Source organism: Antedon bifida, chromosome 3 (assembly GCF_963402885.1).
Source record: "Antedon bifida chromosome 3, ecAntBifi1.1, whole genome shotgun sequence".
NCBI classification, from domain to species: domain Eukaryota; kingdom Metazoa; phylum Echinodermata; class Crinoidea; order Comatulida; family Antedonidae; genus Antedon; species Antedon bifida.
This window is the reverse complement of record NC_136228.1, coordinates 31,623,249-31,647,846: the sequence shown is the minus strand read 5'-3', so window position 1 is coordinate 31,647,846 and position 24,598 is coordinate 31,623,249. Positions and strand designations below refer to the sequence as shown.

General features: G+C 32.8%; 2 protein-coding genes across 2 annotated transcripts in view; both read left to right on the top strand.

Annotated features, from left to right (window-relative positions):
* Positions 1-24,598, top strand: part of LOC144837513 (epididymis-specific alpha-mannosidase-like) — a 128,299-nt gene that overhangs the window by 30,338 nt on the left and 73,363 nt on the right. The window lies entirely within an intron of this gene.
* The window catches only part of LOC144837489 (uncharacterized), a 76,362-nt gene that overhangs the window by 10,299 nt on the left and 41,465 nt on the right, over positions 1-24,598 (top strand). Inside the window, exons 2-5 of the mRNA XM_078692627.1 lie at positions 3,033-3,107; positions 6,040-6,145; positions 8,454-8,547; positions 22,173-22,252. Coding sequence (XP_078548753.1) covers positions 3,033-3,107; positions 6,040-6,145; positions 8,454-8,547; positions 22,173-22,252 — 355 coding nt within the window. The remainder of the gene's footprint in view (positions 1-3,032; positions 3,108-6,039; positions 6,146-8,453; positions 8,548-22,172; positions 22,253-24,598) is intronic.

The window sequence follows — 24,598 nt, the reverse complement described above, 5'->3', positions numbered from 1 at the left end:
AGATTTATGGTAGAGTTATATAATTAATACTATTACCATTTCATTTCTTCTGAATTGTGATCTGATCTTTTTCAATACATCACAAATAAGAACTTACAGAAAAGAAAAATGGACACAACATTTAATATTGTAATAATGCTTTATTTTAAGAAGTATTATAAATAAAATTGCACTAATTGTTGTGTTAATAAGAAGACAATTTTGCAAATAGAAAGTCAATTTTTAATTTTTACAATAACATTTTATTAATTTATATCCCTGGCCTTTGTGTTTGAAATTCTTGATCTACTGTACAAAACAGAAGATAATATGTTACGTGTTTGTTTTACCAGCAGTAACAACAATTTTATGTATTGTTAAGAGTAGAATAGAAACACATTGTGCAGGCTCTTTAAATTTAAAGTGGTGTTAAAAATATCAGGGTATTGTGTTGTATATTACAATGTTAATGTAATATTTTCAAGGTTAACAAGTAAATGTAAAATGTCACTTTTGAACTTACATCGCAAGGCTTATTGGCGATTAGGTAACGTAAGTTAAACATATTACATTAATACAAACCAGCTAGTGTTCCACCTCCTTTGGGAATAGATAGGAACATTACAGTAAACACATGATTTACAGACTGACTTGGTGTTTGATTTTTTTATTTAATCGACATCATGTCCTGGGACCTCAAAAGCAACAGAGTCACCGTAACATGAAATGTCTGAGGCCCCAGAAGAACTTTAACTACATAAAAATCAAAGTGTTAACTCTTCAATCTTGAAAATAGGTACTGTAGGTTAAATTCAGCATTACTATACTATACAGTATGTAGGCCTACAAAGTAATATGATACACATCTACTTTACCCACCCCTTCATTTGAACGTGGAATTGGATAAAGTTTGGGGCATAGCATACTAGCTTAACATTTAGGTTTTTTAGCCTAAATAATTTTATTAGAAAAGTAATCCAAATTTTGAGGAGGACTACTGTATTGTTAATTATACAGTATCTGATATAAGCACCTTTTTAAAGAAAACATATTCTGTGGAAAATGTTCACTAAAGATTGAATCAGGAAAAGGAAATAAGAGGAAGTTGTCACCTTTTAGGTAAAAAACTCGCAAAAGTAAAGCTTTAAATATAGGACCGCCGTCAATTGAAATTCATTAATAACGGTGATGTATCTAGGATGATTTTGAATATGGGTGCCCAGGGCCTAAAAATGGTAGCGCAGAACTGAACCTAATGTCCTATTTCTTTCACTGTAAATTTCAAAATATTTAGATACTAATAGTGTTAGCATCCTTTTTGTTATTATTATTATAAATTTTGATGTCTATTATTTAGGTATATCGATTTTAAACTTTTTTAAATGCAAAATTCACTAGGGATATTGTGTTTTCCTTCTAATGAAATTTTATCGTTATTTTTCAATGTAATATCATTTGCTAAAATATACAGTAGTACAATATGTTCACTAATTGGGGTTTTTATGATTTTGTTTGTTACAATGCCATTTTCATTATGTCTAATATGTATTATAATACTCAGACGCTGCATGAGATATTTGAACAATATATGAATTCTACTTTAAATTGCTATAAATAGCTGAATTATAAGGATAATTTATAAATTTATATGAATAATGATCATTTCATTAAAACCATAAGCGTACAGTAACATGTTTTTCTCAACAAAATTAAAACAGATTGAAGAATGTTTTAATATCTTTAATTAAGTCATGACATATCGGTTGTTTTTTTAAAAATTTAAATATTGTACCTATTTCAGTCAGTAGACGTCAACCCCCGATAAATTGATATCTTCAGTTTAAAAAAAAACATTTCTGGATAATCACCTTTAATGAAACTAAAGGTATATATATAGCAGAGAATATTGTTTATTTTCTCAAGTTTTGACACTAGAAAAATTGCTTGTCTGACCAAAACACACAGCCATTAATAAAAGCAGAAATGAACTAAATTTAAAACAGATAGAATTTTAATACGACCTTTATAGTTGACTACAATGTGAACTTTTGCACTTTGTTGCTATGATATAATCTACAAGTTTTAAGTACTGTCTACACTATCAAACTAGTTTGACAAAAAAAGTGTGATGTGCCCAAATATGTTAGTAATATGCCCAAGTATGGTAGTGATATGACATCATCATGTCCATATATGGGCACATCACATTTTTTGTCACATAAAGTTTGATAGTGTAGACAGAGCTTTAACTAATTCAAACACTTCAAATGCTTTTATTTTAACTCTAAATATACTGTGTGTTTTACAGTAGATAGATAATTTATCCCAAATAAGGCAGAGATCCAAGTACATTATCCCTGCCGATAAATGTATAATTTTTGTATTCTATACCATTATACAGTACAATCAAATTTCGAACAACTATACGCACAATTTATTCAGTTTTAATACAATTCATCCAATTATGTTGTCCTAATTACTGTAGGTACCCTAGTCACAGGCTTCAAGCTATTCCAATATACAATTATCTATTTTGTCATAAATCTTAAGGTTTGAATACATCATATTTTTAGAATGAAATCGGGTCAATTTAACACTACAGTATATTAGTATTATAAATATGGAAATTATAATTTTATATACAGTTGTTGATAAGTATAGTATGATTTATTGATGGGTGTTAAAGAATGTTTTGATTTGATAATACATACATAACAGTACTATACTATTACACAATCTGCTTTATTAGAAATATTTCATCATGTTTGAAATTTAATCAATGTAAATGTCAATTATTATTTAAATTTACTGATTGGTACCTAATTATACTCCTGGGATAACTATGATGCAGTATGTAAATTGTATGTGGGTTAAAATGATGTCAATATCCAATGACATTTTATTGTTAGATTTTTATGATTTTTACTAAATCATAGTATTTCTGCCAAATATGGATTTGTTACTTTTAAAGATGTGTGGAATAAAAGGAAGATTTAAATTTATTGTTGCTCTTTTTTTAATAATTTGTTTTCATACATTTTCTCCTTTTCTAGATATTCTGGTTGGTGCAAGGCAAGTGCCCCAAGTCAGCTGACAATGGCAAATGATGTATGGGACATTATTGGACGGTGAGTTTATTAAATTCTGGTTTTTTTTTCGTGTAATTTAGTTGGTTGTTCTAGCAAGGTGCAAGCATTCATAGACCAATCAATCTCAAATTGATATAATTTAATACTAGAATGAGATTTTTGTGTAAAGCTCTGTCTACACTATCAGTATCACTTCAGTAGTTTGATAGTGTAGACAGAGCTTAAGACAGTAGATTGAGAGACCTACTTAATACTGTACCTGTGCCGTTTGAAGTGTGCTTGGTTCATACGAGATTAAGATGAGCATGTAAAGAAGGTACAAGATTGATTCTAGAGTGAGATTTGCATGCAAGAGAGCAAGATTTGGATATAATACAGTAAAAATGTTTAGTCTATTACATGACGAGCTTACCTGGATGAACCGACATAGGCCTCTTCCCCTTCAAGGGGAGAACATAACTGAAAAGTAAAAATTTATTCCTGAACTCCCCTCCAAGTCAATAGTGAGGTATGCATTGGCGTTGCCGCCCACCTGAGGGCGTGGCTCATGAGCGATACCACTGTCTTTGAGGAGAGATAAATTTTTACTTTTCGGTTGTGTTCTCCCCTTGAAGGGGAAAAGGCCTATGTCGGTTCATCCAGGTAAACTATCACTCATAGACTACCAACACCATTATTGGTTTGTGTATTTTTTTTTGTTTCTTCATCTGATTTCTGTTTCTGGGTCTTTAATTTGTATTCCATTTCTACATTAAACACTACAGTGTAATGTTATTTAAACTTAATTTGATTATAAATAGCTAGGCTTACCATCCAGCTGATGATTGATGTGGTTTCTGGTCATGTTAACATTGAATGCTTCCGGGAGAAGTTAGTATAATGTATCAAAAGTAATCCCTCATATAGCTACTGATATCCTGCAGACTTGTAAGGTTGAAATCTTAAAAACAAGTTTGTTTTTCCTATAACTTGTTCAGCAACACAATAGCAACACAACAACCAGAACATCAAGCCATTCTCAACCTACTATAGTATTTCCTTTTGGAATCACATGGTGTAGTGCAAACCTAACTTTACTAGTGTTTATTCGCCATACAAACCTTTAAACAATACTGTATAATGGGCAGTTGCTATGAATAAATATTAAGAAATCAACAGTGTTTTTAGAATAAAACCATTGTTCTTCATACTGTAATCACTGCAGTAACTGTAGAATTCTGTAAGTCTGTTTTAGGTTCTTGGAAAGTTATTAAGTTAAGATATTAATGGAACACAAAAGATTGGTTATATCGTGCCTTGTTAATGTACACTCCATTATTGATTATAATGGATATTTAACAAACTTTCTTTTTGTGTAACCTATATTATTATTGTCCATAGGTCCATAGGTGTAGTAGTTTGGTGTATACTTCACCGTGTACAGGTACATCTTTAATTCGTGCATACTGTGTCATTACCAACGATCTACTTTATTTATCTCCCAAAAGAAATCAACACTGTTTTACAATCATTAATGCACAAGTATGTTTGTGTAAGGGTCATGTCAGAGCATTGGGAATGCAGATTTGTATTGTGTCATGACAATGTTGAAAGTATTCCATGTTGAATCACTTTGTTAGCAATGCTTGCATTTAAAAATAGCTTTTTTTTATTCAGTATTAATAACTCATCTCCAGTCGTACATAGGCAATGTGCAATGATACTTCCGTTAATAAATCACAATGTCCTTTATTAGATACTGAAATTAAAAATAAACTGAGTAGTGTACAAGAGTAATATGCTGTAATGCTAAGCTCAACCTGCGTACGTTTTGAAGGACTGAACACACTCGTACCACTCAACACTTTCCATGTATTTTTCCGTTCGCTTCAGAGGAAATCCTGCACTGTAGTGTACAGTAATCTTTTAGTATTCACTGTATTCTTGCATTTCCTTGGATTTTAATCTGTAAACTAATATAATTTTGCTAATTATGATGAGTCCTTCAATGCCTATTTGAGCTGGTGGTTAGACACTGCAAAGCTGTATAAAAACATTAATACAGCACAAAACTTTCAATTCTCTGTTTCTTATTCACTTTCGTCAGCAAACTGTTAAAAAAAAATTACTAAATTGACTCGTTATTTACCAACGTACGTTGCTTTGAAATTAGGCACATTTTCCGACAAGAGCCAAAATGCGCCGTGATCACGTACGGTATCTTTATTAAAGTGGACTGTCCTCTTAATGCAATCAATTTTCGATTGCGCGGTGAATCATAGAGAAGCATCAACATTGCCTAGCCTTGCAGTAATGGTGTGTACATACAAGCAATTTGATTACATTCTTGAGTGCAATCGTGATGTTTAAATATGTTTTGAAGCCTGCTTTCTTGATATCTTTTCCATATACATATATTGATTTTTTTTTTCAAACATACAGTACATTTATCATTGAATTATAGTCAAATATCAATTTCATTTAACTATAATTTAATATAACATTTCTTTTTCAATATTTCATGAATATGTGAGCCCAATAATGGAAAATGTTTGCGTTTTCCTACTAAATATCACTTTGTGTTCTTTTGAGACATTGTAATAAACTTTGATGTTGTACTGTAAATAAAAATTTAGTGAGAGTAGGAGTGGAGTGGTTTACAAATATATCTGGAAGCTAAAGTTTTCATACATATTGAGGATCTTTGATATGAAATGGTTATTTTTTAATGATGAACATAACAACTTGAGGTGTTTTTAATTTGTCCACGTAGCTCGTCTTTTTAGAAACACAAAACTTGTGAGATTTTCGTCAATATCCACCCTCTATCAGTTTCTGTGAATAACATTTCATGCATCATAAATATGTATAGAAATACATAAAGCATCCTTCTGTATAATAAACAGAGAATTTCATTCTGCTTCACAACAAAAACTAAATCATTAGTTGACAGTTTATGAAAATTGTTTTCTTTTCTAATTTCTTCTTACAGAGTTAGTCAACCCGAATGCAGAGCAGAATTGAAAGATGCCTACTGTGCGTTCCACATGAATGGCACCGGTGGTTGCATACCACCGGCTTTTACCAAGAAATCACTAGTAAGTATAGTACACCTGTAAAGTCTTAATGTTGAATCTTTAAAGTCTTAAAGTTATAACTGAATCTTGGATGTAAACCAAACAACCTTACAGATGACCTAAAATGAGCCTAAATAGTAAGACCTCAATTAATTTAGTTTACGAGACTATAATGAAAGATTTCAAAGATAGGGGAATTTATTACGAATTCACTATTTTTGTGTTATTATTATTATTATCACACTTATGTATTAGGCCTATCATTTCTCTTTTCTTTACGGCATTGTAATAAGACAGCAACACAATTTCCCAAGTTGGGATGAATAAAGTTTCCTTGTATCCTTGTATACTATGGTTTAAAAATTATCTGTATAATTGTATTATATAATATAAATAAATTATAAGGCAATTAAATTAGTAAATGACAATGCTGTGGGTATCACTATCAGTGCCTTGATCTAAATGAAGATACAAATAAAATAAGTAAAAACCTAAATAAACGATAAAACAAGATTGAATTTAACTTATAAATACCCGAAAAAATTCTCAAAAATGTATTGATTTGCTTAAATTTAAAAAAAATGAAACTTAATTTTATATTATTAAACAGAAGTATTGAATATGATTCAAGTATCATTGAAGATTTGTCATGGTGTATTAATTTAATGTCATGCTTCAGTAGTTTATGATACTTAATTTGATTAGTGAGTAGTGGTTAGATTTGATTCACCTTCCTTCCAGTGTATGTATGTCTTTATTTCTCCACAATTTGGATCATGAATTAATTGGCCGATTTATTTACTCCACCATCAAGGCAGCTGGGAGTACATACAGTAATATTAGTTAAGCTCTGTCTACACTATCATACTTTATGTGACAACAAATTGATGTGCCCATATATGGAAATGATGATGTCATATAATTACCATATTTAAGCATATCATTACCATATTTGAGCACAGTACAGTAGTTTGATAGTGTAGACAGAGCTTTATATCAGTTACTAATCAAACGGTATAATATGCATTTTAAACAGTAGCTACACTTTTTTGCTGTGATGATGCACTGTATCTTTTTTTTCAATGTAGAGATTTATGAAGCATTCACTGCAATAACCAGGATTATACAAAAATTGATTTACAGTCCCTAAAAAGTGATTGAACAAACTAGTTATTACATAACATATTCGGTAGCTACAGTATAATATTTGACATAGGCCCTATATGTAGTCCCTAAAAAGTGATTGCACAAAACTAGTTGTAGTTATTACATAACACATTCTGCAGTAACTGCAGTAGAATGTTTGCCATGGTCCATAAAGTCAAACACAACTTCCATTGGTTAGCTTCAAATACCTGATGTACTGAATATAATAGGTTGATGATATCAATACGGATCATTTCATGTAATTATCCAGATCAGTACAGATATTGAAATTACAATTAGTGGAGTTGTAGCTTGGTGGTTATGATGCTTGGCTACCAATCTAAGGCTCCTGGGTTCAAGTCCTGTCATATGTCAGGATTTTTTTTTTCTAATGACAAAATACAACTTCACTCCCAAAGACTTGTAAAATAAGACTTTGTTTATGTAGCATCTTTTGTATATGTTTGTCTTGTAAACAGGATTGCCACCTTTAAGAAGGATAGTGAATGAATTTGCTTATGGTCATCCTTGGCAATTTTCCTAAATATATAAAAACAAAAACAGACCTAGCGAAGTTTTAAAATGAACATATAGGATGTCGTAGCTTTTGTTGGTTGGTCCATGGACCTCTAAATGTTTTGGTCCATGGTTGGTCCATGGAGGATTATTTGTCCTCCATGGTTGGTGTCATTAAGATGGGAGTGACAGGATGCACTTGCACCCTTCCTGTCCAAATCCTGTTAAAATCAATAATAAATTGATCGCCAGAATATAAAACAGATTGCAAAAGGATACAAACGGCTTACAGGATTTACTGATTAGATCATCATATAATATAATTATTTTAACTTGCATTCAATGAGCTAAAGCTCTGTCTACACTATGAAACTTAGTTCTGTGATGTGCCCAAATATGGTAGTGATATGGTCAAATATGGTAGTGATATGCCCAAATATGGTAGTGATATGCCCAAATATGGTATTGATATGCCCAAATATGGTAGTGATATGACATCATCATGTCTATACAGTATATGGGCACATATTTTTGTCACATAAAGTTTGATAGTGTAGACAGGGCTTAAAATGATCAACCATAATGGGGATTTTTGGTTTAAATCTTTAACACAATCTCACCATCTTATTTGATTGTCATCAGTTGAAACTTGTTCTTCTCTTTTTAGGATGGACGTCGTTTGTCACCAGGTCAAATTCAGTTCAGTTACAAAGCTCTTCCTGAGATGGGTACTAGGCCAGATCTTACAGAATTCAAGAAAGGTAATTCATATTATCTTCAATGAACCATGGAGGTATACCTCCATAAGGAACATACCAATTTTACTTTCCTGAGGCCCTATTATGCGCTGATGAGATTATTGCGGCCGAAGGAGACAGAAATCTGCCGTTGGCGTCGAGACCTTGATCCTCGCGCGCACGTTCTTTCGCTGCATCTGGGATCGGTGGTGCCGATACGTAGCGTAGAAATTGGTCCTGCGGAAGCGAGAAGGCTGCTGTGAGTCTTAGGCTCCTTCGCTATAGCCTCTACCCTAGCGACAAGTTCGGGATCCAGCGGCGCAACTGGACAAGTCGTGATCGCTTCAATGGAGCACGCACTCCAAAGGTAGAGTATCTCTTCGAAGCCGGCGCGGGCGTCGGAGCGTCATAAGCGTACTCTACACCAATGTACGAAAGTACAGCAGGAACCACACGATTTACTAGAGCCTGCAGTCCGTCTCCGCCCTGTGCAGCCTCGGAGCGGTCTTCACTAGGCAGTGAAGTCATGGTCATGTCACTGTCGTACCCACCGGCATCCGGCGATGGGTCCGTCCTTCCTCGACCTTGAAAGTACTGCGGAGGCAGTACTGGCACAGGGGGATAATTAAGCGAGGATGCCGAGGGCACAGCCTCCCTCGGTAGAGCTCGCACCGCTGCTGCGATTGCCTCCAGTACGGCTGGGCACAAACCTTCGTCCTGCGTACTACTCTGCGGTGGAGGCGCAGCGGCCGTTGCAGGCGCGTCCGGCAAAACTTCCGGCGCTTCGGTCTCTTCTACTAGCGGGGCCGGGGGCTCCACCTGAACCTCCGCGGGTGCGGGGTCTACCACCCGCGCACGGCCCGACGGACGAGGCAACGTCCGAAACCGCGAAGCCGTCCAATGAACACAAATGTCGCACGGCGACTCCTGACTACAGGTGCGGCAGTGAATGCACAGCAAGTGGCGGTCCCACTTGACTGTCGCACGCTGGCCCCTGCATTGCAAACACTCAGACTTAGGCATATCGGCGGACACAGTACGCAATCTAGCAAGATAAGGAACAATACAACCTGACGACGGCTTTGTTGTTGTTTCACACAACAGTGCGTCCACGCCTCAGCTGAGGCAGTCCAGGTGGCAATGCAAATTGCTTTTCCTTTGTCTTCCGGTAGCGTGGCCGTTCAGCGGCCTAAAATCCAATGAACTGGGTGTTGTTTTCTCCTTTTTAATCTTCCTTATATCTAAGGAAGACCCCGATTTAAAACGGATCAACGATATATGAACAATATATCAACTGCTGGTACTGCAACAGGCCGTGGGAATACACTTAATATCCTGGCCAAGTCAACTAGTAATCAGTGTAATAGAACTCTTTGTATAGTATGCACAGTGTACAATCCTAACACTTGGTATCATACGACGTAATGCTCTCACGTTACGAAAGAAAATGATGACGGTGGTACGTTGGTACGCTCCCACATGAGGGCGTGGTTGCGGACTGGTCCATTATAATACAGGGGTGTTCTAAGAACTTTTCACTTTCGTATCTAAGCCCTCCCTCTGGAGAGCACGGGCTATTGTCGGTTTATACAGGTAAGCTAGCACTCATAGACTACTAACACCACTACTGGTTTGTGTAATTTGTGTGTTTATAACAAATGATGACAACCTTTCAAATCTTCCTTTTATTAGTCTAAATATTTTTGTGATTTTCCTTTTAGCATATTTTCTTATTATAACTTATAAAATCCAGACCAAAATAACCTAGTCTTCTATCCAGTTACTTTCTCTGTTCATTCAAAGGTCATATGATGATGCACTCATTTAATGTATTAGCATATCTTATAGGAAACTTGTAATTAATTTACTGCCTTATGGCCTAAAATGATAATATTACGTGTTTATAATTAAGATCAAATGATGTTTATAAATAGAAATGGTTATTAATTTTATATAAGCACCCAGACAAATATGACTTAATACCCAAAAAATAGCATAGAATACAACCTACAGTATTGTCTATCAAACAAAACTTACTCTATGGATTGAACAAAAGACTTTGGCATTGATGAAATTGGTATGTAATCATATACAGTAACCACCAAGCTACTGTACAGTTTCAGTACAACTGTAGTATTTAGAGACACCGTTATTTTTTTTCGGTTGATATCGTTTACGAGTGACAGTCGTGATGATGTTAAGGTCTCTGAAAGCAAATAAATGCTTTGGATGGTTCATTACAGGGTGATTAGCTCTAAGTAGCATAACAAATCAAGCACACTCTAAGATCAGCTTCACTTTATAATGTAAACCGCATGTCGTTAGTAAACCAGGCCATTACACATGAAGCCATCATGAAATATATGCTGGTGTTTAGAATGTGATTGATAAATGTTATTGTTTGATCTTGTAATAGTATTTTTCAAAACTTCTTCGCTTTGAGTTTTGCCAATATCCTAGTGGTATAAGTTTATTTATTTGTCCCTGTTAGAACTCCATTGCCTCTCTATTTTCTATCAAAATCTACAGTTTATTGATCCATAATTAATATCACTTGTTTATATAGTAAGCTGGTAGGTTTATGTTAAACCAAGGCAATCTAACAACACAGGACACTGAGCTTGCCAAGATAAGAACTTGATCTAATCAGTCCTTTGATCTTATGTCTGGCTGCGGTAAATACCAACAGTATTATGTACTGCGGCGCGGTCTCTGTTAAGGGGCGTAGAACTGGTCGTGACGCAGTTAAACCCTTTGATCTCCAGAGTTAAAATTCTTATTATAGCAGATTCATTTTTCACTACTACTACTACTTTGAAACAATGTTTATTGTTCAAATTGTATATTGTTTATTGTTCATGTTCTCCTATGATGCCCTGTCAGAACTGCAAAAACTGTTTTCTATTCATTACAACTTACATCAATACAAATTTGTATTTCTGTATTAGTAAACATCAGAACATGCATTTCTTACAATTTAGTAGGCCCTTGACAAAAATTAGTATTTCATGTATCAATTTCTCTAGGTTGCCTTCCTTGGAATTTTGAAATTTGGAATCAATTAAAATATTGAACATCGGAACTATTTATTTACAGTAGTAGACCCTTGTCAAAAAGTATAGGTAGTTTCTCTAGGCTGCTTTTCTTTCATTTGTATTATAAATTATTATCGTAAACTGCATTTTTTTTACATTAATAGACTCTTGACAAACATTGTGGGTGTTAATAACATTTATCATTTTTTTAGGTTCCTTCCTAGAATTTCAATTAATTTTTCATTTTCTTTCTCTCTTAATTAAAGTCCCATTTGTTTGCTGCCTTTAAACTTACTAACCGGAGGATGACCTCCTAATCTTTAATAATAACTGTCGTCAAATCATGTGTATCGAAAAACAAAAATACATTGCCAAAAAATATGCAATCAAATTGGATAATTTTAAGCATGCAAAAATAAAGAAATAAATTGTTTATGGTTTGGTGGGTCAAGAATCTTTTCTTTAATTTTTTCAATAGTCTGACCCCATCTCATCATGATTGGCACCGGTATATAATATCTTAATCACATGTTATTGTTTTATAAAAATAGGAAAAACCCCTTCTGACGACACTACCTAAACAGGAGGCTATGCTAACTGTTAAATCTTTAAGCAAAACTATGACAGACGAAAAAATATAATTAATAGCATAATAACTTGCCATCTAATTATCCACCTCACCGACTCTGAAGCAAATCAATCATTGATATAATTTTTTTTTAAAGGTGAAATATTTTATTCATATCGACCTATATGTAAGCTACTGATTAATGTTTGCTTTAGTGCAAATCTATGACAGATAATATGATTATCTAAATTAATCGATTTTGAGTCAGAATTGAGGCAGTGTATATAAAGCACCGAACCGCAGCATTCGGCTAGAAGAGCGTTCTCTCACGAGAGTTATTTTTTCTTCACTGACAGGAAAGCTTAGTTTCCTGTCTAGGCTCTGAATGTTACAGTATAGTTTGACTGCTATAACCATACAATGGTGGATTGGATGGGAGTTTTAAGTGTTTCTCTCATGAGCTTCAGAAATAAATTCATGGGATTATACAGCTTAGAACATTGTTTTAATCAACCTAAAAAAACGTATATCATTTAAACCTATTGCATCTTTCATTATAACATTAATTTCTTTCATTTTAAAGTGCTGTTCCATTTGTTTGTAATCAAAGTTTCATTTTACAGTTCAGAGGGATTTCTTCTGTGTTATAAATACATCTTAAAACAAAGTTAGAAAAGAAACTATCATACAGTAGATTTATAAATGATATTGATAATTGATATTGTTTATCAAAAAAGTGAAATATATTAACAAATAGTAGTGGTAGTGCAGCATAGTAACAGGCTTCTAATTTTAGGATTCTGGGTTCACTCATCATGATTTTTCCATCTTCACACTAGAGTAGCTCCTGATGATTTTGTGGAAAACGAAACACAGTGAAAATCCTGTCCACAGGCTTGTCTAATACTGTTAATAATGAATGCAAAAAAGGTGGTTTACTATATAAAAAGTTTTTCAAAAATAAATCAATGCAATAACAGTAAATATTATAAGCAAAATGTATAGTAGTTCTAGGTTTCCATTTTGTTTTTACTTTATAATTTTGACGTGAAAATGTGGGAAGTATTATTCACAAACCCTCGCACTATTTGTATTAAGGTTCTCCCAAGTGAAGATTTTTCCATATAAGAAAAATCTATTTACGTCAGTGTATAGATTTTAACCAACTTGGATTTGACTAATTGAGGAGTGGGTCATACAAAGTTCAAATATCATTACTACTAATATTGTATATATCAATATTTATAAATAAATAAATGCTGCTAAGATAAATGATAGCTTTATAGTTAGAAATAACTACTGTAACAATCCCAAGAAATTTGTGTACTTGCCTCCCGACCTGTCCCCACCACACTATATATCTTTTTCATTTCACTTCATTTCATTTATTTATTCGACCAATACTGAACAGAAACAAAGCACAATGGTCAGGGGCAACTAAAGCAAAATATTACTATAACTCAAAGAGTCCGTTGCCCCTAAAAAAAAAACCATCCAAATACAAAAAATATTGCACTAAGTAAAACAATTTTTACTATGCCTAATGACTTATTTTAAAATTGACATTTGTTTTCAAATTTTATATTAAAACCTTTTAACCTTCTAATAATAACTTTGCTATATAAATCAAAATAATAACCGGCAATAAATTCTACAGTGTCTGAGATTTTCAAAGAGTATTGTACTGTATTTTGTACTGAGATATTGATGTTTTCTGTCCGTGAAAAGAATCCTATATCGTGTATTTTGTTTGATGTTCAAAAATAGTAACTAGGATAAATTTATGTCAACAGAGTTGGATTATTCTTGCACAATAATACTTTTAAAAGATAAAATGAAACATATGTTGTAAAAGCTAATATAAGACAGAATTTATATATCAGTTATTTGAATTGAAAGCGTCTATGTGCTGTGCATTATTGACTGCAATATCATTTCTATTTCCATGTGTGCAAACGTCGAATCATGTCGCATACATTTCAATCAATATAGTCTTCTAAGAATCCATTTACGTTAAATGGAGAATGGTTAGAATATATTTTATAATGCAGAATCCATCTATCATCTTCATCCATCGTTTTATAACTTTGTGCATCTTTGCTTTCTCATTTGTACAAATCTCTACCTTAGGCTTGCACTAAGATGTTTTGATATTAACTGTGTGTTGTATGCCAATTATATTTTGAGGTTCACGGTATTAATAGTTAGTCTATTAGTGTGTGTCTCATCTACAATGATAATTGTACAATTATTAATCGTACATTAGGGAGTTGGGTCGTGCAAGGTCAGCTGTTTTTACATCATCTGGTCATTGCATTTAAGAAAGATTATGCAATGAGAATTTTGAATGATCTTAGATATGTTTGGACATCAACATCTTGGCATAGGCCTACATCATTGACAATCTACTATAACGATTTATGGTTCACTAGTCTATTTCTTGCCTAGCTTACCTAGATAATAATAACAAGACGAATTTGTAATGCGCCAATTCCAGCAGTAAGTGGTCAAAGGGGCGGAGTATGAGAGAGCTCAATTTGAAAGAAAAAGATGAGTTTTCAAGGCAGATTTAAAGGCGATAGTAGAAGAACATGATCTAATAGAGGCGGGTAGGTCATTCCATATGCGAGAGGCAGCAGAAGTAAAGGTGCTTAAACCGGCACTTGCTCTATCTCTCCAAATAGTACTGTTGAGCACCCTTATCAAATGATAGTATATACAACATAAATTTCCATGAATTAACTTAAAAAAGATGTGGTATTGATAAAAAAAAATATAGGAATTTAGCCTATGGGAGGTTTTATGGTAGTGGGCCCAGCAGGTTGTTTATTTGGTCTTCTGACCGTAAGGTCATAAAATATGATTATACTGATCCAATTTCTTTTTTGTCTTTCTGTACTATTACTTGAATATAATTTTTATCATGTACAACTCTCTGTATGTGTTCCACAATAATGTCATGAGTCTATTAAAAATGTATAACCCAATCTTGAGTTATTAACCCTACTTCCATGCATTATTTTCATGAATTCATACTAACCCAGTAAATTTTTTTTATTTATTTATACTCGCCATATAAACAGTTTGTAACTGTACCGGAGTCAGTAATAATGCATCTATATGGTTTAGGACATCTGCATATCAAGCAAAAGGTTCCGGGTTTGAATCTCGTTTGGGGCGACTCATTCTCACAGATTTCCTTTATCATTTAAAATTAATTAATTAAATTTCAGTTCACTGGGCGGTTTAGAATTAATATGCCTGTTGTGTTTATATTTAATAATTATAAATCCAAAGGAAAATTACTGAAAAAAATGACAATGCTGTGGGTATTGTGGCTGGACCTCAATGGAGATACAAAATAAGCAAAAAGCTAAGTAAAATAGCCAGAAGAATTAGCAGAGCTTTCCGGCAACACTAGCCCTTCATCAACACTAACTCTTCATAATTATAAATAATATATTTGTATTTTTTTAAATACACTTGTCATTAGTACTTGGCATTCATCATCATGTGACGTCCTATCAAATGTTGGCTAGAAGCATTGTACGTTAAGTAATCTTTGGTGACTAATAAAATACAGGAAGAGCATCATAGTTTGTCACTCGGATTATAGAGGGCAATGTTTATAGACTATTTGGGAAAAAATAATATTGACTGACCAATATTTATTATTGATATTCTGTGAATTCATCTTTTATCACCAGTCATTGAGTTTTATGTAACCAGTAGAGACTATTTGAAATATGATCTTTGTCTGAGACGCTATTTTAAGTCTGATCTGTTGTGTGTGAGGCTTTTTATGTCTGATCTCTTGTCTGTGAGACTATTTTATGTCTGATCTCTGTCTGTGATTGTGAGGCTATTTTATGTCTGATCTCTGTCTGTGAGGCTATTTTATATCTGATCTCTGTCTGTGAGTGTGAGGCTTTTTTTATGTCTGATCTCTGTCTGTGAGGCTATTTTAAGTCTGATCTCTTGTCTGTGAGGCTATTTTATGTCTGATCTCTGTCTGTGTGTGAGTGTGAGGCTTTTTTATGTCTGATCTCTGTCTGTGAGGCTATTTTAAGTCTGATCTCTGTCTGCGGGGCTATTTTAAGTCTGATCTCTGTCTGTGAGGCTATTTTATGCCTGATCTCTGTCTGTGAGGCTATTTTATGTCTGATCTCTGTCTGTGTGTGAGTGTGAGGCCTTTTTATGTCTGATCTCTGTCTGTGAGGCTATTTTAAGTCTGATCTCTGTCTGCGGGGCTATTTTAAGTCTGATCTCTGTCTGTGAGGCTATTTTATGCCTGATCTCTGTCTGTGAGGCTATATTATGTCTGATCTCTTTTCTGTGAGGCTATTTTAAGTCTGATCTCTTGTCTGTGAGGCTTTTTTATGTCTGATCTCTTGTCTGTGAGGCTATTTTAAGTCTGATCTCTTTTCTGTGAGGCTATTTTAAGTCTGATCTCTTGTCTGTGAGGCTATTTTAAGTCTGGTCTCAATTGTTTGTGTGAGGCTATTTAAATTATCTCTTGTCACTGACTTGTCATGAAACAAAATATGAATTTAAAATTAAATTTATTTTGAAATATTCAACATAAAAATAGCTAAAAATCATTAAATTTATACAGGCTATATTATGAAGTAACAATAGAATCATGTATGCCGTTTCAGATTATATTTTCCATAGAGTGTGTCTTGATTATTTATTCTCTATAATTATATTTTAACTGTAAATTGATATACTACCTGGACTCATCTGCATGCATGATTGGTTTCACTGAACTACAGAGTGATTTTCCGTTGACATATTTTCTTATCTACTGAAATCAAAGTAATTTTATCATCAATGCATGCATCAATATGAAATGAAGGATGATGTAAAAGATAAAGATGATAGAAGTCAAAATAATGATGATTCATGAATGCTAGGAGGAGGAAGATGATAAGGAAGTCAATGAGAATCTTCTTATAATATTTTTAAAGGATGTTGGTTTTTAGATATCAAATAGACGATGACATGAAATGATGATCAATTAGACAAACTAATTTATTTCCCATTAGGGGTAATAATGATATCGTTGACGATGAATGCTGGTGTGTTGTTTATCATGTTTAGTAATGTAATCTTAATGAGTTCAGTCTCAAGCGCAAATTATGGATGATTTTAAGATCGTATTAATGGATGTTGTTAAGATGATAATAATGGCTCTAGTACATAACTGATACAATTATGATAATATAGTATTAATTACATTTTATACTATAGCAGGGAAAAATTTCATTTTAAAATTTTGTTTAGCAATATTGCTATTCTAATCAAACTGATTTTTTAGTTGAGAAACATAGTTTTGTATTGTATTTTTTGCTACACAATTTTAGAAATGTGTAGCAATAAGCTTGTTTTGTATAGCTTTTTGCTATGCTACACTAGCGAAATTATTCCCTGGTAATACACACTAAAGGCTCTTTGGATTTTGGAATAGGACCCAAGAATTGCAAAATGTGCTTAGCTTTTAAACCTAATGTTTTTTATTTGTATTGTTCATTACATGACAAAATTAATTTATCATTCATTTATGGGACCTAACTACTTTAATTAATACTTCTATACCCATAAGGTTCCATTCTTATTGAGTCTGCGAGGTACTGTAGTATTAAGAACAAAATGATTAGTTTACATTGCAGAAAAGCTGAATTTCTAAATTTATTAAATAGAATTGTTACTCGTTAATCACAAAAAAGGGGTAAATAATTCAAAAATTATTTTGACATTTAAATGGATTTTAACAAATATGGTTTCCATATTTTAGTAAGCCTTCCATAAACCATTTTTACATCATTGTTAAATATTATTATTTTTATAACTGAGAGTACTTTGATATTTGCGTGGATATATCAGTATACAGATGATCTAGTTTTTGCAATTAATGCTAAAGGCCAGGTCTTTTGGGATTTTGCACAAATAATATTTTTATATTTATTATCCAACATCAAAGGAAAACATTGTGAAAGAAAATGACAATGCCGTCACTGTGGGATGATATTTGACGATATAGATTTTTTTATATGAATTAACATTGTCAGTCAATGTTATTATCCTATAATACAAGTTGAGTATCCAAGTGATTAAAGCAGGGCATTGTAATCTAATAGAATTGGCACAGGCTTGGGGCCCTACTCATCCATTATGTCTTGTGGTCAAACTAGTCCATTATGACTCCTAGGCACATCGCATCTTTCATGAGGAATAGTGAGTTTATCCAGGTATTCTGGTTCAATTCATCCCCTCATTGTTACAGGAGTGCTGGGGTGCAAACTGTTCCATTTTGGTCCCTTGGGATTGCCATAAATAGTATTGTTATAAATCATACTTCTAAATCATACAGCTCAATTACTGTAGAGTGATGCAGATGGACATGTGTACAATGGCTCTTCCTAAACTTGAACTTACACATTGTTTTTAGTGGTATTAACAGGAACTATATACCAATTAATAAATTGTGGGTCACACGGCATGCAATAGTTGTACTATTTAACGATTGTTAAAATAGTACTTGAAATTATAATAATTAATGTTTATAGTTGTGGAATGGTGCAAATAATGTCATTCGGTGAATGATGAAAGGTTGTATTTCAACTCGGCTTTTCCTCATCATTCAACTCATGGCATTGTTTGTACCATTCCACGAATATAAACATTCATTATTTGTAATAATGTTAACCATCTGATCTCCAATACCCAATGCTATGCATGTTCATGAAATATCCTTACATTATATGCTATTCTATATAAGTATTCATGAATTCTTACAAAATCATGATTTATTATGAGATATAATTAGGTATAAATTGGTTGAATACTTAAGAATAACATATGATGTTATACGTCGAAAGTTATACATCAATTTGATTATTACTATTTATCTGTTACAAGGCGGCATATTCACATGTCCCCATTGACTAATAATGTTGTCGGCAAACTGGTCAAAACATTTAATTACACATTATTTCATTTATTTGTGACTGTTTACATAGATTTATCAGTATGGTGAATTTGATGTCTTATTATTACTTTAGTAGGTTAGGCGAATGTCGTTTAATACGACCATTTACACGCATCATCAGCATCATTCTCATGAAATTATCATGTAATAATCATCACATTTATTCTCATGAAATCATCATGTTATAATCATCACATTTATTCTCATTAAATCATCATGTCATAATTATCACATTTATTCTCATTAAATCATCATCATAATCATCACATTTATTCTCATGAAATCATCATGTCATAATCATCACATTTATTCTCATTAAATCATCATGTCATAATTATCACATTTATTCTCATTAAATCATCATCATAATCATCACATTTATTCTCATGAAATCATCAAAGTGATGCGGCAAGATCTACTTTTCAAAGATACGAAATTCACTTTCAAATAAACGATTATGTAAAATCAGAAGAACCATCAATTTTACATGAAAATTAGTATTTTTATTTAAAATAGCTGCTAAGTACTTGTTTACATTTCATTCCATAATATATGTTGTAAAGGACAACTCGACCGAGGACTATATTTTAACAACGTATTAGGGATGTACATATGCTTTCAGAACCATTTCGAAATTAAGGATATCGTCGCACGCGCTTGTCGCCATAAATTGCTGTGACGTCACAGGTGCATCGCAAAATTTACGTCATGAGTTGTCTGGCAAAGTCTGGCAAACCGCGAACATTTCTAGTAAACACACTTTGTAAATAAATCATAAAAATATAAATGTTGATATTTGTTATTGTTTCTTTTGCTTATTTGGATACATTAAGTAGATTTTGCGATGCACCTGTGACGTCACAGCAATTTACGACGACGACTGTACGGCGAGCGCGTGCGGCGATATCCTTAATCTCGCGATGGTTCTGAAATCATATGTACATCCCTAATACGTTGTTAAAATATGGTACTCGGTCAAGTTGTCCTTTATTGTTGTACTACCTTTAATTTAATTACTAACGATAATTGAAAACCAATTTTGCATTTGATAATGCACATTACAGTCATCAATACAAAAAAATACAGTTTGTAGATTGGATTATATTACACTAAAGCATCTTTTAAATTAAATTTGTCGGTACGAAATAAATCGTCATTTAATATAAGCAAGACATTCAACATCATTCTGGGTCAAGATTTTTCTGCTCACAAAGTCACTAGTTCAATAAAAATAAATTAAAATAGCATAAAAAGTGAGAAAAACATTTAAGAATCTTGTCACTGATGTGAGAATAAATTACTTTGTTACTCCCTCAGGAAAAAATAGATATACTCTAAGCTATGTATGGTGTTAAGGTTACATCTAGGTCATGTTTAAATATCTTTATAATGTTAATATTAAAATTTGGATAGTATAATGTTTAATACAAAAAAATTGAGTGTACTATAATCATATTTTGTAGGAATGATAGTACATCATTTCATCGACTTTAAAGCTTGTGTGAATTTAAATACCAAATACCTACCTAACCCCTAGATAAACCTACAGTAACCTTAACCCTATAATAATCAACCCAACCAAATAAACTGAACCTAATTTAACCCTAAAATGGTGCGGCAAATTGTGTTGGCAGCCGTACCCTATGGATCCCTTTTTGCATTATTTCATTTTTCCCCTTAAGCTTGGTTCCAACTAGAGACCCTATGCAAGGGCGTAATCGCAAAGCAAGTAATGACGAGCGACAATTAGAATAATCCATCACCTGTAATTGGTCAAATCACTTGCGTTTCATCACTTACGTCCTTGCGTTGCGTCTCTAGTCTGAACCAAGCTTAAGGGGAAAAATGAAATAATTCAAGAAAATTGTCTGCACCATTTTTGTTGAGTAGAACAGATTATTTACAGGGTTACAGTAGGTTCAGTTTACGTCCTTGCTTTGCGTCTCAAGTGGGAACTAAGCATGAAAATAACCATTCAATTTTGCAACATATCAAAACTTTGTCATGTAAAGCTTACAATTAGAAGAATTGCCTCTGGATACATATTGATTAGCTTCATTCATGTTATTGTTATCATTTCCTGATTTTAATTGATTGATTGTAATTGCCGAGACGAGAATGATATTTTGTCATTTATATCTAGTCGCGTTGCTGTTTTAACCCTTCTTTAAAAATGTCATTTTATTATCCAAATCGTTTTTTAGACGTTTAGAAGTATGCGTGATGTATGTGCGCTATAAATCAGCAAAATAATACAGTTAAAAAAACAGAATGTCTGTTGCGTCTGGCGACGTTCATCTGATTGTTATTTTATCTTGTTATTTTTCTAGTACTGTATTTCATTTAGATAGACATGTAAGATTCATTTTTGTGCAATTGAAATTTAATTATACTTTATTTGAAACGTTGAATTTTAAATTGGGTTATAACTCGAAACATTTATGAATGAGTTTAAATTTCAATTTTTGTGTGTTTTTTTTATAGATACAATAAAAACAGATATAAAAATTTATAATTATTTAATAACATGTATGCTTCTAACTTTGATATTTACCTTTTTCATTTGTTTTATCGAATAGATACAAAAACACTATAAAGAATAATTTCCACGAAATAATTTTTTAAAAAGCTTGTTACGTATACTTCTAACCTTGATATATTTTCGACATTTATTTTCACGACATGTGAAACTGAATTTGATAGATGTTAGGCTTTAGGAAACAGCAGATATAATTAAGGTGTTTGTGTAATTGCTTTTCTGTGTAGTATGTATGTAGGTTGGCTTACTTTGTATTAACATTTTAAAATGATGGTCTATTCCTGCTTTTTAAAATTTATTTATTATCCTATGTAACTAGTTGGGGTTTCTTGGAGGTTCTTTTCATCTTCTTTAAACTTGTTTTACTCCTTTTTGTTATGTGATTGTTTTGATGAGACGAATAAAGAAATTGATTTGAATTTACCCTTCAACAAAACAGAATTCATAGACATCTTTAAAGTTGTTTGTGTGTTTTTATATGAAAATATTTGAACTTACAACGTTTGTATCTTTCAGTTTTACAAGATTCTCATTCAGGGTTGATTCCTGCTAAATTTGGCTTCCTACTTCTTGTGCACACGTGTCCTGAATGTATCGTAAGTATCTGATTATTTAAGCCTCGTCTACACTATCAAACTTTATGTGACAAAAAAATGTGATATGCCCATATATCGGCATGATGATGTCATAACACTACCATATTTGGCTATATCTAATAGATAGTGTAGATAGAGCTTTAGAAGGCAGGATATAGATATCTAATTAGTATATCTTATTCCAGAATTATTATTTTTCATTTTATTTGACTGGTATAAAATACTAAGGAAAAGTTTACAATAATTCAGAACGCCTAAACAGTACATAAAACAACAAACAAGAAGAAATATAATAATACAAATAAACATTTTACAAAAATATACAGCTGAATCCCTCCTTTGGGACATTGCTAAAAAGTAGACGCTTTCCTGCGAAGGGACACTCATATTAAGGAGGCACTTAGTTTGGTGGTGTCCCCATGAATTATTTACTTATTCATTTACCATTATGAATTATTTACAAACATCATGACCTCTGTCTACAGTATACTTTAAATCATCTCTCTACCATTGACCACTTGACTCTATTATCTTCTCGTATTCACTAGAGACAGCCACTTTGATTTAATTCCAACAATTATTTTAATCAAAGTTACAATAACGTTATCAATGAAATTAATGAATTATCGTTAGAATAAAGTCCACTTTGGATTCTACACTCAACGGAGGAATCGGAAGTTGTTCATTACCGTTTAATGTGTTTGGTTTATTCGCACATAACGTCATTGACACGTTATTTCTGTTTAAAGTAAACATAAGCGAATATGTTGCGGTGAAGAAGCTGGCTCAGATAATTGCCATTAGTTGCGATCCAATGTTACGTAGTTAAACACTTAAATGCTTAGTTAGACATATCAATTACAATAACCAATTTGTAAATTGAAATATTTTGTTTGAAAATATACACATGATTGGTGAAGTGAAATTAACAACTAATACGATTGTTGGCTTGATGACAATAAAGTAGCATATTTTTAATCCAATAATTTAAATCAAAGGCACCAAAAAATAAAAAATAGTTAGGTCTTTAGATGCAACCTGGTGGGCTTCTTCTGAGTTTTAACCCCAGCTCTCTAGATAAAACTTCCCTTTAATGCTTCTGAAGGAAACTGAAAAGAAAGTAAAAAGACCACCAGAAGACCAAAAGAAAACTGAATAACTAAGAGGGAAAAATGTAGACTTTAGCAAAATAAAAAAAACGTCCTGCCCAAAACAGAAAAATATGGAAACAAATCGTGGAAAGCGTAATGTTGGAATGACGGAAAACATTTCAAGAGAGAGAGAGTTATGCTTCTGACAGATGCTATTCCAGAAGGAAGAATGGAATCAATTCTTTAAGAATCCATTTGATAACTTTTGAGCAAGCTATTGTAGTAGCAAGCCTCTTTAATTAAGTTATAGACATTTCCAAAGTCACAAAATCTTGCAGTTTGTTAACAAAGAATTAGTCAAACCTATTGAACAGACTATCTAAGAATTGACTTATTATTAATGTTATCATCCTGGTATGTTGAATTCTTACATTTCCGCATTCATTCGATTCTCTCAACAAGATAAAACTTCTTCTCACCTGTTCTCATAATCTCAATGTCATCCAGGTAAAATGCAGCAATTTAATTATATAACAGCCTTAATGGGCTAAATGTATCGGAGTAAGAAAGGTGTTTGTAATAGTCGTTTCTTAATGTGTGTGTGTAAATGGACTATCCTTGGCCTTTTCCTTAAGCACTGTCTGGAATATCAAACTTTATGTGACAAAAAAATGTGATGTGACCATATATAAACATGATGATGTCCTATCACTACCATATTTAAGCATTTCACTACCATATTTGGGCACATCACACCTTTTTTTGTCAAACTAGTTTGATAGTGTAGCCTTATTTATCTCCACAAGTTGAAGAATCTTTACAGTAGGATACTACTATTAAACACTATACAGGTGTGCTGCTAGATAGTGGGTAGAGAGATTTTGCATTGCAGAACTACTCAAAATATGCTAAATGAACTGTGGTTAAAACTTACAATAATGGTTTTTGTTCAGGGACGTAGGTATAGACTTAAAACGTGGTTCCCACCTCACAATAACGCAAATAAGACCACCATAAAGTAATTTGACCAATCATGAGTGGTCATTCAAACCGTCATGAATACTCGACTCACTTACGTTGCAAGTGGGACCAAATCTTTAGTGAAACTACAGATTACAGTAGGATTCTATAGAAATATTCATATACTTTTATTAGTTGGTGAGATAATTATATACAGTATTCTAAAACTCATCGGTTTTCTCATTAGCAACAAAGTTCCGCTGTAATTTGTTTGTTCATGGTCGTCTTATTAATT